Source organism: Acomys minous (genome assembly GCF_964271855.1).
Source record: "Acomys minous genome assembly, chromosome: 9".
Classification (NCBI taxonomy): domain Eukaryota; kingdom Metazoa; phylum Chordata; class Mammalia; order Rodentia; family Muridae; genus Acomys; species Acomys minous.
Window position 1 is genome coordinate 96,955,095 of NC_140490.1, and position 17,052 is coordinate 96,972,146.

Below are 17,052 nucleotides of genomic sequence, written 5' to 3' on the forward strand. Positions count from 1 at the left end.
TGCTCTTCTAGAGGTCCTGAGTTCAATTCCCGGCAACCACATGGTGGCTCCCAACCATCTGTAATGAGATCTGGTGACCTCTTCTGGCCTTCAGGTGTACATGCAGGCAAGACAGTGTATATATAATAAATAAATTTTTAAAAAAAGAAAAAAGAAAGCAGAAACTGGGGCTGGAGAGATGGCTCAGTGGTTTACAGTCTGCTCTTCCAAATGTCCTGAGTTCAATTCCCAGCAACCACATGGTGGCTCACAACCATCTATAATGTGATCTGATGCCCTCTTCTGGCATGCAGATTAATTTTTTTTTTTTTTTTTTTTTTTTTTTTTTTGGTTTTTTGAGACAGGATTTCTCTGTGTAGCCTTGGCCATCCTGGACTCACAGCAATCTGCCTGCTTCTGCCTCCCGAGTGCTGGGATTAAAGGCGTGCGCCACCACGCCCGGCTTTAATTTTTTATTTAATTTTAACTTATGGGCATTGGTATGAGGGTGTCAGATCTAGGCATTACAGACAGTTGTGAGCTGCCATGTGGGTGCTGGGAATTGAACCCAGGTCCTTTGGAAGAGCAGGCAGTGCTCTTAACCACTGAGCCATCTCTCCAGCCCCAGATTTATTTTAAAATAAATAAATCTTTAAAAAAAAAAAAAAAGAATGCAGAAGCTGCCACTGAGATGGCTCAGTAGGTAAAGGTGCTTGCTGCCAAGTCTGAGGGCCTGAATTTGATTCCAAGGGATTACACAGTGAAAGTAGAAAATCAACACTTGCAAATTGTCTTTTGACCTCCATGTGTGCACATGTAGACATACATACACAGAAATGTAATAAAATTTTATATTTAAAAATGTACAGAAGACACATATATACATTCTACAGGGTGTGGGGTAGATATACAATTAAGGACTTGTAGCCTTTGTATGTAGTTTCTTTAATAATAAGAAGGAAGCAATGGAAAGACTCACACTAGTTGTTAAGCATATCACAAAGCACCTTAAGTTCCCTACCAGAGACACTGACATGAAAAGCACACAGAGATATAGGTACACGTTTCCTAGAAAGAGTGCTGGCAGGGTGTGGCACAGCGAGATGTCTGCCTGCTGATAGGAGTGCCAATAACTGCTTGGAATGATGTCTGATAAGATCTATGTAAAGCAAATATATATCTTTTCTATAACCCAGTATTTACACACACACACACACACACACACACACACACACACACACACACGCTTAACAAAAACACACACTGAAAGGTTCTCAATAACACTATTTACAATTATTTCAACTCAGGAACTACTGAATGTACACCCTGAAAAGACCTGATTTAAAAAGTCATAGAGTCACATGAAATACTGTATCAAAATAAAATGCATAGGCAATCATATAAACGAATCTCACAAGGCCAGAAAGGAAAAAGAGAAAAGAAGACAAACACAAAAGGACCATGTAAATGAAACTTCACAGTGTGTAAACAGTAGTCGAGGCTGGCTATTACAGTTCTGAATAGTGGTTATCCTGGGGGGTGGGGGCTAGTAACTGAAAAGCAGCAGGAAGGAGGCAGTAGCGCTAGTGATGTCCCATTTGTCATTTGAATGTTCATAGATGTGTACACTCTCAATATGTGTGTATTCCGTGTGTGTGTGTGTGTGTGTGTGTGTGTGTGTGTGTGTGTGTGTGAGACAATGATCAAGAAAGTTAAGCAGAAAGTAGGAAAAGTTAAGTCGGCAGATAGGGTAATGGTGGAAGTGACAGATGAATAATTCATGCAGGGGCTGAAGAAAGTTAAGAGTGCCCATCGCTCTTCCAGAGGACCGGAGTTCAATTATCAGCACACATAGGCTGGCTCACGACTGTCTGTCACTCTAGTTGTGGTGTGTCTCAGTTTTCTCGTCTCTAAGAACACCAAGCATACACGTGGTGCGTAGACATACATGCAGGCAAAATACCCAGAGGCATAAAATAACAAAATGTAAAAAGGAATGTGCTGGTGAGTAAAACAAAAGAAGTCATATAAATAAACTTTTAAGAAGTTAGGCTGTGGGTGTAGCACGCTTATTAAGCATGGAAAAGCCCTGGGCTTAATCCCTAGCACCAAAATAGTAAATAATATATTTTTAAATGGCTAATCAATCTCTAAATGTAAATCAAGCAATATAATGTTATTCTTGTGGGGCACGATGGGGTGTGCCTATAATCCCAGGTACTCAGGAGGCTAAGATGAAGGAGTGGGGAGTTCAAGACCAGCTTGGATTACATACTAAGACCCTTTCTGTCTTCTCCACCCCCCAAAAAATGGGGGGAGGGGAGGGAGACAAGATTAATGACAAATTTAAATATAAGCAAGATATATTCAAACCTCTGTGGTATGTTTCTCATGCTAAACACACAAACACACACACACCACCACCATCATCATCATCCATTTGAACAGAAAAACTTCCAAGAACATTTTTTCTTTCTCTTTTATAGGAAAGGGTCTCATATCTCATATTACCCTCCAACTCACTAAGTAGCTGATAACTCTGAAGTTCATAAGAACTTCCTCCCACCACCTTTTGAGCGCTGGGAATTACAGGCATGTATCAGGTTTTAGGTGATGCTGGACACTGAGCCAAGGAGGCTGTGCATTCAAGGCAAACACTCTACCAATGGAACTACACCCCCATCCCAATAAAACCCCCAGCGCCAAAAATACCAAAACCACATTTGTTATGTCCAGATATCACAAAAAAAAAAAACAACCCAAAAAACCCAAAAAAACAGCCACCTACTTTTGTGTCCTTTCATCTCCCACAGTCAATCTGTAGCCATTCCCTCAATTCATATTAGAAATGACAGTATGTCATTATTTCATTATTTTTTTCCGACTTCCAAAATGAATGCCTTTGTCTTCTCTATTGAACGCCTCCTCATGACCTACACCCTTCATTATAGCAAAATAGTCTTAGTCCCACTTTGAAATCCTGGGTACAATTAAGTCGTTTTACATGGCAACCCTCCACACTCCAGCCCCTAAAACTACACATTAAACATCCTCACTCCACCCCGATCCTTGGCGTACATGAAATCCTTTCCCTGTGGTACATTTTTCTCCCATCCATCCTTCTGATTTCATTGACAGTTGATGATCTATCTCGGGTATCATTTGCTGGGTGTAGTTTTAAAGGTGCCAACAACAGACAACGGTTACCAAATTAACCTTCCATGGACAGTTTGTACAATTCCAAGCACTTTACATTCTGTACCATATCTCTCTCTCTCCCATTGTACAGCATGGGTAATTTCTTTTCTTCTTCTTGTCTTAATTTCCTAAACTCTAGTTGGCTTAGGAAAAGTAAGGCATACATACATACATACATACATACATACACACACACATTCCTGGGTGTGGGTATTGGCATGTCTGATGGGGGGGGGGATGGCATTAAAAGCACTGGACTTTATTTATTTTTTAAATTCAAGATGGCAGAGACATCTTAAAATAGTCCTACACAAAAGCGTTCACATCCAGACTAGAGCTTTCATTCGTAACTGGCTACACCTAGCGCAACAGCAGGGACAAAAGAATGGAACCTAGGGGCTGAGCCACTCCAGAGCCCTCAGCCATTGACCACAGGTCTTACTCACACTTAAACCTCAAACCCAGGTAGAAAACCGGCACCTGCTGCCCGCATTCCAAAGGCCACGCCTTGATGATGACTATGATGATGGTGACCCGAGAGAGACACTTCTGGATAACACGCCCGCAAAAACCAAGGATAAAAGGCAGCCGGTTAAGTAGCACAGAGAGAGGAGTATCCGGCACGTTTCGGCCCCGCCCCAGCGAGGCGCAGTCCGCGGAGGTGCAGCCACCGGGTAAGGACTGAGCTAGTGCTCCCGCCCAGAGCCGGTTAACCGCGCCAGGTCTGGGAATTCTGGGCGAGCTTGAGGGTACAGGCCAGCCACCCCAGGACCCCATGGGCTGTACCTGTCAGTCGTCCGCAGCCAGCAGGCCCCGAAACAGCGGAGGATTGCTCACCCGGGCCCGCAGGCGCGCGTCAACCGATCCCTCCCCTCCGAATCGCTTTACCTCCTCGCTCTTTCCTCTAGCTCTTCTGAAACAAAGACGGTCCACACTCCCCGCCATTTCCTCCTCACCTCAAAAACCACCTCTTCGTCAAACTCCGGTGTCATCCTTCTCCGCCATACCACCCGCCTCGGCACGATGGGAAATGCAGGCAGGCGGGGCAGCCAGCACCCAGGCTTCAGCTCCTTGCCCACCTCAGGGGGACATTGAAAACTACTACTCCCGGCATGCTTCGCGACTCACGCCCCCTCCTTTACAGTCTGCTTATTGGAGCGGAGGGCGGTCGTGTAGGCTGGAGGGGCGGGAGCGGGCGGACGTTCCCGAGCTCCTATTGGAGAGAGCTATGGCTTTTGTCTGCCTTTTACACGCCGCGGCTACCAGGGGGCGCCCGGAGCGCGGGTTTTTTTTTTTTTTTTTTTTTTTTTTTTTTTTTTTTCTCCTCCGGAGTCGAGGAGGAGCGCGCGTCCGCGACGCCGCGGCGGGCGAGCTCCTCCCGTGCGCGCGCCTGGCGGTCGTCCCGGAGCGCGGCGGAGCGGCGCTCGCGCACGTCCGTCCGTCCTCCCGTCGCCGGCCACTAGCGGTCGGGTACGCCGGAGTGTCTCGGGAGCCCGGCGTCCGTCCTTTGTGAGGAGCTCAGGCTGTGCGGACGGGATGTGGCCGCTGCGGGGACTTTTGTCTCCCGCTCAAACTCTGGAGAGAGTGGCTTGACCCGGGAGCCATGGACTTGAGGGCGTGAGCTGCGCGGGGGGGCAGTCATGACTTCTGCCGCGGGTAAGTGGTAGCAGCGCTCGCGCCGGGGCTGGGAAGTTGCTTGCGGGCGCCGGCGGGGCTCGGGCTCCCGCTGCTTTCCTCCCCCCCGGGGTGGCCGGTGCGGTGGCGCCGGTCGCTCGCGCCCGGGGTGGGATCCTCCGGGACCCCCCCACCCCATCCCGCCCCACCCCACCTCCGCCCCACGGAGCCCAGGTGAAGCGACGGCGACGCGGAGCTTGCTCCTCTAGTGCGGCTTCGGCGCGCTGTCTGTCGCCTGTGCGCGGGGTGGCAAGCGTGGAGTCCGGTGCGGAGTTATTCTAAGCTGGGACAGTTTCCCAGCGATTTTGAACTAACTCCGCTGCGAGCTTGAGTTGCTTCAAAACCTAGTATTTACTGACTTGAAGCTCTTGGCATCGGGAAGGTTTAAACAGAGCTGTTCTTCCCCTGGTGTTTCATTACCTGAGTGCGCACTATTTAAGACGGCAAAGCAACAAAACAAATCAAGCAACACCTCTCCCAAACAAACCCCGCTCCCCCATTTTTTGTTTTGTTCTGGTTTTTGCTCATCTTCACTTTTTTCTCCCTACCCTCCCTGTTCTTACCTGGATAGTGTAAACAAAGTCTTATTTTCCCGTCTGCTTCCTTTCCACTCACCCAAATGACAAAGCCTGTGCTTACCTTTGTGTGAATTTAAGCATTTCAAAACATGCTTAAGGAACAATTTTTATTTTCCCAAATTTAAGTGTTCAAGTGACGTGACAGTGTCTTACTAAGAACATAGCTTATTTTTACAACCAAAATTTAATAAGGTATGGAATATTTTAAGAACATCTGTATCCACATTGGCAGGAACTTTGATGAGACAGTGTTTGTAGTAAAGAAGTTTAAGGCTAAACTTCAGTCCCGTCTAAGAACAAGCACTTAAGTATGAGATTACGTTTTCTTTGCTTTCTTTGGCATTTGTTTAAAATGCCTGCAACTTGAAACTGTCAAAAGTGTACACACACACACACACACACACACACACACACACACACACACAAAATGTTCTGATTTGTATTTCTAAAGCCTCAGAGGAGTCACACTGCTAGGTATAATCAGATTACATCAAACAAGCAAGAAATTAGTAGCAAGAGAAATAAGAGGCCGCTGTAGATCTTTTGATGTTATGTGTCTTCACTCATGTGACCATCATGCATGATTGGAGTCACTTACAAACGTTTCTCTTTAATTTTGGGATGTGTTCCGTTTACACAATGGAGTGTTTTCAAATTTCCGTGCCTCATCAGCATTCAGCTTTGCAAAATGACTGAACTCTTTCAATTAATTTGAAATAAAAATTTAAAAATTAATTAAAATTTCTAGGATTCGGTCTGGAAGTTTATGACTCTTTCATTTGAATTACTCTAGGACAAGGCTAGCTATTTTTATACTTATCAACTTTACAATTAAGGAAATCCACAGCATTTTTTGTGGTATTTAAAAGAGACACTTCCTGTGTCTAGCTGAGTTAGTTGATTTTTTTTTTTTTTAAACCATGGCTTTGCTGAGAAACGTTAACTGCTTCTTTTACTCACTGACCTGATGAGATGTATTGTACGTTTTATGTCTAGGGGATATGGAAGAGGACTGAGGTTTTTCTTTCCACCCCATTTTGTTAAAGCTCTGTATACATTGTCCTCACAAGCCATGGGTGTGGGGTCATAACAATGAAACAACCTATTAAAGCTTTGGGGGAAGGTTACTCATGAAGCCAAGTGTTTGTTTTCAGCCTATTCCAGTGTATTCCAGAAGGCTGGTTTAAGTTAAGATTAGAGGGCTGGTGTACAACATTTAAATGATCTGTGTCTTGAAGAAGCACTTGCTTTTGTTTTGTTTTTCTGCGGCTGTTGAAAAGTGAGCTCATAGAGGAGATTTTGCAAGTATTCTAAGTATAACATGAAAAAAACCATTTAAAAGTCAGTCTGTCTGTCTGTCTATCTATCTATCTATCTATCTATCTATCTATCTATCTCTATCGTATTGTGTATGTACATTTCACTATTTCACTGATGCCTGGGCTTTTTTTCTTTGGGGCTTGCAGAGTAGCCTAGAGAGTGAGTGCATACATGAGCCAAGGCCACCTGCGTGTAACAGATGACGAATCTGTTTATAACAGTAAAATGGTACTGATGCTTCACTTTTCTACCTTAGATTTCCCTTGGAGCCAAACAGCTGTGTAAATAAAAGATTTGCTGTGCTGCTCCAAAGAAGCAGCATTTGGGTCTGATTGTGTTAGTACGGTGTCAGGAGCCAGAGGTGCAGAATCCACTTCCAAACATTGTGTGCTGATTTCAAGGTTTGGCACTGGAGTACGTCATAACAGAATTTCTTCCTGGAGTTTTGAGCCATGTTCTTTCAAAATAGAGCCATCAAAAATAATGAGGGCCGGTGAGATGGCTCAGTGGGTCAGGCTCTTGCTGTCAAGACTGATAACCAGAGCGTGGTCACTGGGGCCCACACGATGAAAGCATGGACCCTCTAACACTTCTATGATATGGAATGCACACCTACCCCTCCCCACAAATAATATATAATCTAAAAACTAGTCATGAAGCTGACGTGGTGTTGCACCCTTGTAATCCCAGTGACTTGGCACACACTCGGTTCTATTAGTCATTAAGGAATTACACAATAATCCTATTGAAGTTCATTGTGCTCCCTTTTCAAAACATCATTTTTTAAAAATCTATTTTTAAAACGTGTGTGTGTTTGTATGTATGTGTGGTGGGTAGAGGGTTGTGCATGTGTGAGCACAGGTGCCAGCAGAGTTCAAAAAAGGTTGTCCCTAGAGCTGGAGGCAGCTGTAGAACCCTCCTCAGCTCTCTCCAACCCTCAGTCCTCCCCTGGCCACATGGGTGCTGGGTACTGTGCTCAGGTTTTCTATGAGAACAGTACGCACTATACTCCTAACTACGGAGCCATCTCTTCAGCCTTCAGAACACCATTTGCTGTTAGATTGGATACTGAAGTTAAAAATAAAAGAATCTTTCTGTCGCTGAGATGTATTAAATGGTCTATATGTGGCAGCTGTCTGTTCTCAGGCCCCCTTTTGCCGCCCCCCCCCCCCCAGCTCTCACCCAGCAGTCACTAAGATCGTGAATAAGCTGGACTCCGAACTATAGTAGTAACCTCTTCCCATTTGAAGACGCAAGTAACTAACACTAGTAAGCCCAAGTTCACGGTTACTTAGTGAGTGTGCGTGCATCAGAGGCTTTAGAACAGTGCTTCTCAACCTGTGGCTCACAACCCCTTTGGGTTTCCCATATCCAATACCCCGCATATCAGATAAAATTTATATTGTGATTTATAACAGTAGCAAAATTACAGTTATGAGGTTGCCATGAAATAATTTTATGGTTGGGGGTGGGGTGGGGACCACCACAACATGAGGGTTAAAGGGTTGTGTGTAGCATTAGGAAGGTTGAGAACGTCTGCTTTAGAACACAGTGCTGTGCTGTATTTACTGGGAGTCGGTCTTGCCTCCTACTTTCTGTGACATTAAGAGAGAACAGGGATTTGTCTCTTGGACTCAGACTCAAAGGGAGGGCTGGAACTGGTACTAGAGGTTAATCCTGGTTTAGGGAGAGGGAGGCAGTAGGGTGGAAGGAAGGCTAAGGGTGGCACGAGAAATGCTTTAGGGAGGCTGAGCTGGAGGGCCGAGAGTTTGAGGTCACCCTGGAGGGACTTGGCAAAACAATAGCAACAAAGTAAATGGGAATACAGTGTATTTCAGGACGAGCAGAAAGAATTGATTAAATGACCTTGAACCTTCTGACTAGACTCTTAAGATCAGAAAGTAAATTGCTAGTTAGATGAAATCGTCCTTCTTTTCCTTCCTTCCTTCCTTCCTTCCTTCCTTCCTTCCTTCTTTTCTTTTTTTGGTTTTTCAAGACAGGGTCTCTCTGTGCAGCCCTGGCTGCTCTGGAACTGGCTCTGTAGACCAGGCTGGCTTTGAACTCAGATCCGCTTGCCTCTGCCTGCCTAGTGCTGGGATTAAAGGCGTGAGCTGTCGCCGCCTTCTAGGATCTCTTACACATTCTTTCTCTTTAAATATACCTTCTAAAAATGCATATTATTATTAGTGAGTATGCGTGTGTGTGTGTGTGTGTGTGTGTGTGTGTGTGTGTGTGTGAAGGTTAGAGAACAGCTTGGTAGAGACAAGTTTCCTTCCACCTTTACGTGTGTTCTGGGAATTGAACTCAGGTTGCCATGTTTGCGTGGCATGTACCTTTGTCTGGTGAGCCTCTGGCTAGCCTGATTTCTTTTTAATTATGATAAATAAAATAGAACATCCTAGCCTCTTTCTGTTTCTGGGGGGACAGAGTCTCACTGCATAGGCCCCGCTAGCCTCACACTCACAACAGTCCTCCTGTCTCAGCCTCCAGAGTAGCAAGCACTGGGATTACAGGTATGCACTGCTGTGCCCAGCCGTGTTAATTACTTATAAGTGTACAGTTCAGAAATGTTAAGAACATTGTAGTAGCTGCTCTCCAGAACTCACTTAATCTCGTAAAAACTCATATTTTTAATTCTTTGAAAAACCCCAGAGGCAAGCCGTTTTAACAATGACAGAAATGAAAGCAACGTGACAACCCTGTCAGTTTCTATTGAGTAAGAAGAGAGACAGGGACAAGCCCTCAGGCACATATACTTTCCCTTAAGATTTGACTTGATGGATGGGGAATTTAATTTAATACACTCCTTCTGTAAGCTTTATCATTAGGCTTTTCCAAAAAACACAAGAACCAAACCTCAGGCTAATAACAGGCTAACTGAAAATTGCCTGATTTGGGAATTTGTATTATTTTGAAAATTCATTTCCTTCCTTACAATAACCGTGTGCCTAGGAATTGAGTTTGCTAAGGGATCTGTTATAAGAACTCGTCTGTGCCTATAATGCCAGAGTTGGAGAAATTCCTCTTTGCTCAGGAAGAGGAAGTAGAGCACACCACTTTTTTTTTTCTTTTTACTCAGTCCCATGTAATATTTTTTTTCCGAGCATTATGACTAATTTCCTTTGTGGAAGAGAAAATCAACACCAAATGAAATATCAAAGCCTCTATGTGTGCAAGAAAATGAAACAATGTCAAACAGTCTTGTGCGGCACAAACTGAGATTGTTTTGTAAAGAAGTTTTTATTCTATTTAAGTATTAGACCCCGTTGAAGAAGCTAATTTAAGACGTATAAGATAAAATGTGCATGAACTCAAGTCCCCTGAGGGAAGCGTGATTGACAAGTAGAAGATCCTGAGGAAACTTAAGAGAAATACCGTCTCTGTGTGTCATTTTTACATTCATTAGGGTCTTTTAGAATGAAGACTTATGTCTTGTTTTGCTTGTGTGTGTTTGTCTATTTGAGTACATGTTCGCTTGTGAATTCAGGTACTTAAGGAGGCCAGAAGAGGGCGTCCCATCGCCTTGAGCTGCAGTTCCAAGTTGCTGTGAACTTCTTGAGGGGGATGCTGGAACTGAACTCTGCCCCTCATTATTGAACCAAAAGCACTCGTAGCCACAGAGCCATCTACCTCTCTAGCTCCCTCACTAGGGTCCTCTGTGGAAAGCTGGTGTCAAGTTCCACGCAGGCTAAGAGCCAGCCTGCAGAAGTGCAGCATTGTACACCAGGTGTGGACGGAATACATGGTGTGTGGTGAGGGGGTCACCGTTTAATGCTGGGCTTGAGGGTGAGGCCGGGATTCCAGCACCTGGACGCCGAAGCAAAAGGCTGTGAGTCTGAGACCAGCCTGGTCTCACAACACCCTTGCTCAGAGAAACGAAGCATCCAGACACATCGTGCTTGCTGGTGAGGGTGTGATAAATGGCAGAATCTATCGCCCATGGGAAATGAAACACAAATGTACAGATTGTATTTTCACATGCTCTTCTATCGGTAGATCTGGAGCCCGGCCTGGGCATGTGATAAAATAAAGCTCTATGAAGAAATATGAAATTCCCGATTGACCCTCAGGCCGAGAAATACCAGCCTTGTTATGAACCTCAACACCAATGAATTTACTTTCAGTTTTATTTTGTTTTTGTTTTTTGGTAGAAAATGTCTGATTTCCACATACATTTTTAGACTGCATAGAGGTTTTACCAGCTAGACACTTTTTCCCCCCTATGTAGGTGCTGGGAATTGAACCCAGTCCTCTGGAAGAACAGTCAGTGCTCTTAACCACTGAGCCATCTCTCCAGCCCCAGGTAGACACTCTTTATAACAGAAGTCCTGTATTACAAAAGAGTGCTGCTTTTATTTACGTGAGACACTTAGGGAGTTGCATACTGTAGGCAGCTCTTAATACCCTGTGGACGAGCTGAAGATACTAAACAGAACCACTAAATAAAAGCCAATGATTTAATGAGTGTCCAAGTTAGAGGAAAATTAGCAGTGGGTTAACTAAGAAGTGGGCGGTGTAAGCAAAACTGCGTTACACTAAAACTTGAGGACAGTTTCAGGAATTTTCAAGGTAATGTTGACTATCTAAGATAATGTAATCTGCCTAATAAAATGAAAAGTCATACTGTTAAAAATGTTATTTAACAAGCATGGTGTTGCATGCCTGTAATCTCAGAAAGACATGAGTATGGCTGTAAGTTCAAGTTATGTGGTAGGTACCAGGCTAGCCAGGGTTGCATAGCAAGACCTTGTCATAAAAGACAAATAAAAACAGGAAAACGTTATATATCTTTGTAATATCCTCTATGCTTCACCTATTTCATCATTTACTTATTACATTTTTTTTCTAGACCTTAAGAAGCCACCATTGGCTCCCAAGCCAAAGTTAGTGGGGACCAATAATAAGCCACCTCCGCCTCCTATTGCGCCTAAACCGGATGTTGTAAATGCTAGTGTTCCACAGTTAACAAAGAAAGCCAAACCAGCAATTGCGCCAAAACCAAAAGTCCTGACAAACTCAGCTGCTCAAGACATCAAGCAGTCACCCACAAAGACGCTCACTTTGAACCTGCAGGAGCGGGAGCCAGAATTACCCAAGAGCCCTGGCAAGTGTGATTGCAAAGATGCCGGAGCTCCGCACAGTGATTACATTTTACCTGCATGTCCGTGCAGTCCTGGGTGTGTTCCTGAGCCTGGGAATAGAGAAAGTTTGTGCACAGACCGGCTCGTTTTAGAGCCTCTGGCAGTGAAAGAGAGTTTGGAGAATGGTAAAAACGGTGCGTCCTCGCTACGGGCTACAAAGACCGGCAGTAGATGGGATTCAAGCAGCGAAAAGTGCCGGAGCCAGAGTGGAGTTGTCTTAAAGGCAAGCATCTTGGAAGAGAAGCTCAAGGAGCTTCTAACACAGCAGCGGTCACCTTGTAGTTCCCCGAGGAAGCACAGAGCTCCAGACAACCCAGAAATGAACAGTGGCAAGAGCGGCAGCAGACAGATCAGAATTGAGTTTGAAGATCTGTCCTCTTCCCTGTCCACCGTTGAAAAGGTCCCTGCTCATCACAGCTGCCACCCACAACCTCCTAGGGAGGGGTCTCAGAATCTTGAGACTCGTCTGAGTGACAATGCTGAGGGTCACAGGCACTGTCTTTCGTGTGACGCGGATGACAAAAGGATGACTTCAGATGGACCTAGTGAGAAGACAGAGGTCAACGATCTCGGGCCTGTAGAAATCCACTTATTACCTCATCCCACAAAGTTTCCAACTCCCAAGCCCAGAAAGACACATGCTGCTCGTCTGCGTCGCCAGAAGTATGTAGAGACTCCTGGTGAAAGTGCCGAAGAGCCAGAGGATTCCCACAATGGGTCCTCTTGTCTCCTGGAAGATAGTTTGAAAAACAATAAAGTCAGTGTTCTCCATCAGAGTGCATTGTACATCCAGGGGCAAGTGGACAAAGCGAAGCCAGCAAATAAAAGGGCTTTGACCTCCGACTCCAACAGACAGGACTCAGTCACCTCACAGAAAGCTGAGCGTCATGGGAAGCCTCCTTTGGAAAAAGTGGCACTTTCTTCAGACACAGACTCTGTCTTGAGCTCCAACAGCCCAGCAGAAGACAGTTTCGGCATGCTGCCTGCTGCGGACAAAGAGACTGCCCTTCCACAGTGCAGTACTCAGCCTTCGAGCTTGCCTCAGCAAGTCAAACTAGCCTGCACTGAACATCCGCCAAGGGCCTGGAACACAGACTCGTCAGGTCCTCAGATACAAAAGGAGTCCTCCTCTAGAGTTGTTCCCAAAAAGCCTCAAAGACACAGCTTGCCTGCTGCAGGGGTGCTTAAAAAGGCTGCTTCTGAGGAACTTGTAGAAAAGAGCTCATACTCTTCAAGTAAAGAAACAAATGCCGAGAAAGGACTGCAAAAAAACCACCTACAGCATCTGGGTCCCTCAAACCATGGTATATCACCATCATCCTTTGATTTGCCCAACCCGACTTCAGAAAAGCCAGTATGGAAGTTGCCTCATCCTATTTTACCTTTCTCAGGGAGCCCAGAAGCCTTGAAGCGTGTCACTTTATCCTTAAACAGGGAGCCTTCTATTTCCCTAACTAAGCCAAGAGCAAAATCGTTGTCTGCCGTGGATATGGACCGGTGCAATAAACCGTGCAAAGACCCCCCAAAGAAAACTTCTTTCAAAAAGTTGATCAATGTGAAACTGTCCATTGGCTTCCTAAAGAGCGACTTTCAGAAACTCAGGTCAAAAAGCTGCCAACATGGGGACGTCACCACAGGACATCCGCTCAGTAGAGAGCAGAAAGGGCTGGAAAGTGATTGGCAAGGCTTGGTGACAGGAGAAGAAACGAGAAGTAAACCCGCCAAGGCATATTCTGCAGAAAACTGCAGCCTGGAATCTCAAAAGGTGAAACCCTGGGGCCAGGCCAGTGCCGGCAGTGGGCAAAGAACGGAGTCCTTGGATGACCAGATGCTCTCCAGGGACTCAGCCTGTCCGCTGTCTTCCAAGTCTAGTGCAAGCGACTGCATGCCAGAGTACGAGAATGTGCGCCATTATGAGGAGATCCCAGAGTACGAGAATTTGCCCTTTTTTGTGGCTGGTGGGAGAACTCCGGAGTTGGGATGGCAGAACTCCTACAGCTCGGAGGACACTGATGCAAATCTGTATGAAGCAGAAGAGCCCTATGACGCTCCAGACGGCCAGCTGCAACTTGATCCTAGACATCAGCCTTCCAGGTAATACGTGGGTGTCAGCTAGACCTGCACTTCCCGTGCATCGTCTTTGTAATTAGCCTTCCACAGCTCTGATATGGGACTGCAGAGGGGGAAATTGCCTGCGGAGGAACCCTTCGACCAAGTGTAGATGAAGGCAGTTCTGTGTTCAGACTCCTTCTGTCATACAACAGGAGCATTTGCACTGCAAGCTTGTAATGTGTGTGCCTTTAATCTCAACACTCGGGAGGCAGAGGCAGACCAGACACGAGGCTAGCCTGGTCTACAAAGTGAGTCCAGGACAGCCAAGGCTACACAGAGAAACCCTGTCTCGAAAAAAAAAAAAACCCAAAACCCCAAAAATAATAATAATAATAGCAAGATAGACCTAGAAGGATGATGTGGGCCAGGTCCCAGCCCCACCCCACCGTGCACCAACATAGAACCTTAGGCAGCACACTGGTTAATTCAGGGAGGCTTATGAAATGATGAAGTCCATGCATTTATGGAAGGTGCCATCATTGGAATACTCTAGATCTAGATCTTGTCACTCTTTAAGCATTATTTTACTTGCTGACCTCAGGTGCTAACAGGAAAGCGTTGTCGTCCTCTTGTGTATGTCCTGCCTGTTCCACCTCACTCTCTGGGATCCGACTCCTCGTTGTGGCTCGGCTTTCCAGTCCCTGGCTTCGGGGAGCTTCTTCGGCTACCTAGTGGGAAGTGTTTACATCCTACTCTTAACTTCCTAAACTCTTTGCATTTGGTAGCACAGTCTGAACTGCGGCATACCGTTTAGTGATGCATCTGAGTTCTTCTGTGTTTAGTCTTTAGAAAAAAAAAGTACTTACCTTTGACAATTTCACTCATGTACATAATGTGTGTTTGTCCTTTCCACTCCCACTACCCTCCTTCATCTCTCTCCATTCCCATTGACTCCTTTCTTCTTCCCAGGAAGTTACCCCACCCCTACCCCCCTCATTTTCATGTCCCTTTGGCTTCTGGAGACTTTGTTTTCGTGCGACCTACTACAGCCAACAGAATTATGTTTTCTTGCGTGAGTGCGAGTGGGGAATTATTTACTGGAGCACAGACACCTTAACAGTGGCTACACTACTGAAGAAAATGGTGTTCAGTTTTAAGCGACCTGAAGAGTTCTGGTTCTATGTTTTTATTCTACATAAGGCCAAACAAGGAGCCTACTAGGCGTGGAATGGACACTGGAGAGAAGGCGTGAAAAGGAGGCAAAGGAAACAAGCCTCGCCTCCTTCACTCGCCAGTGCTGCAGAGGCTGCCTGTGCATTGGCTGCCTTTGCAGTGCTTGGTTGTATTTTGAAGTCGGCAGATTAGAGTCCTGAGTCTTAAAATGTGGCTTGTAAAAATACTACCATACCTAGCACATAGTGGGACTTCAAAGGGCTGTGTGTGAATTAGTGGGTGAGTTAAATAAAACTGTCAAGGAAGTCAAAACAGACAGTGAAACAGATTGATTGAGTTATGTTAATTTTCAGATGCTCTCATGGTGACTTTTTGTTTTGTTTTGTTTTTTCATTTAAAATGATAATCTTTACCTATCCTCTTTTTTACCTGTAAAAGGCTTCTTAGGCCTTTTGCCTATTTTTTCTTACAGCTGACCACAATTTGTTTATACTCCTAAATATTAGTACGTAGTCAAAGACCTCTTTAGCATAAGTATTTTGACACACTTGATATCTAATAACTATTTGAAGAATTTATCTTTTTTCCTATGTGCGATATTCTACCCATGAAGCAATTTTATTGATATTTTTAATATCCTTTCATTAAATGCATGTGTTTATGTACGTGCATGTGTGCGCATGTGTGTGATGACTTTGATTCCTTTCTTCAGATACACCACTGTCCTCTGCTGTGATCATTTTTTTCCCTTCAAACAGGAGGCTTGACCTTGAGGTTTGTTTCCTGTTGGCTCAGCTCTCAATCCCGAGGGCTTACCACTATCTCTGACATGCGTGGATTCTTCACTTCTGGGACTGGTTTGTCCGGTCTGCTCCTTGCTTGAGGGGAAGCAGGTTCTGAGCGGCTAATGTAGACGGCCAGCCGGTGTAGCTGGTCAGGCATTCGTAAGGAAGGCTCTTTCTGGAGACCACGGGAAGCCAGTGGATGGCATTGGACAGGCTACAAGGTGTCAAGGATGGCCTGGGGAGGGTGGGCAACTTTGGCTTTTGAAGTTCGAATTCCACAGAGGGTTTTGTTTGAGTCATGAACACGGCGGCCCCAGTGGGCTTTGAGAGACCTAACATGTGCCAGCTGGATCCAAGCGCTCAGCCATAGAGCCAGGCTCAAGCCTTAGAGTTTGGTCCTTTTGTAAACAGTTGACTAGTCAGAGAAAGCAAACTGTTGGCCTTCGTGAGGAGGACCCTGGGAAAAAGAAATGAGGTGAATGAGGGGCTGAGAGCCGAGAAGATTCAAGTGGGAATCCTGAAGGAAGGTCTGCAAATGGAGACCCGAGCCTTGGAAGAATTAATTCAAAATGCAGGACCCTGGCTGGGCATGCAGTTTAGCAGTCTAGTACTTACTTGCCCAGCATGTTCAGAATTTTTTTTTTTTGAGAGTCATCGGGAAAGGATTCAGCAGTGTGTCAGCCCCCAGGGAAGGGAATCCAGGACTTCTCTGGGGCTCTGGGTTAGAGTGTCACTAGCTTTGGAGTCTGTTTGGCTGACTCAGAGGTATCCCATTGGTCACTTTCTTTAAAACATAGATGTTTCATAAACCTGAGCAGTTACAAGTCTATAATAATCTATTTGTCATTTATCAGCAAATATTTAAATAATAGACTGTCCCAAATTCTGATTAGGATTACTTTTTTCCCAAAGAATAATGTTGGGAATTCAGGTAAAGGGTTTGTTGTTGTTGTTTGGTTATTTTGGTTGTTGTTTTTCCAGACAGGGTTTCTCTATGTAGCCTTGACTTCCTAGAACACACTCTGTAGACCAGGCTGGCCTCGAACTCACAGAGATCTGCCTGCTTCTGCCTCCCTGAATGCTGGGATTAAAGGCGTGGTCTACTGCTGCCTGGCCCAGGTGACCTTTCTGTGTGATCCTGTAAGATGCTAG

The 17,052-nt window shown here is 45.3% G+C and overlaps 2 protein-coding genes across 5 annotated transcripts in view; one reads left to right on the forward strand and one right to left on the reverse strand.

The window, feature by feature from the left end:
* Positions 1-4,417, reverse strand: part of VEZT (vezatin, adherens junctions transmembrane protein) — a 61,724-nt gene extending 57,307 nt beyond the window's left edge. The window contains exon 1 of one of the 4 annotated variants that reach the window (XM_084794394.1): positions 4,134-4,414. In XM_084794394.1, coding sequence (XP_084650520.1) covers positions 4,134-4,169 — 36 coding nt within the window. In that variant the 5' untranslated portion in view covers positions 4,170-4,414. Of the gene's footprint in view, positions 1-4,133 lie in introns of all 4 variants that reach the window. The other 3 variants (XM_084794395.1, XM_084794393.1, XM_084794396.1) reach the window with 3 other exon arrangements.
* Positions 4,418-4,486: 69 nt separating this feature from the next.
* The window catches only part of FGD6 (FYVE, RhoGEF and PH domain containing 6), a 116,479-nt gene continuing 103,913 nt past the window's right edge, over positions 4,487-17,052 (forward strand). Inside the window, exons 1-2 of the mRNA XM_084794390.1 lie at positions 4,487-4,833; positions 11,599-13,984. Of these exons, the coding sequence (XP_084650516.1) occupies positions 4,818-4,833; positions 11,599-13,984 (2,402 nt within the window). The 5' untranslated portion in view covers positions 4,487-4,817. The remainder of the gene's footprint in view (positions 4,834-11,598; positions 13,985-17,052) is intronic.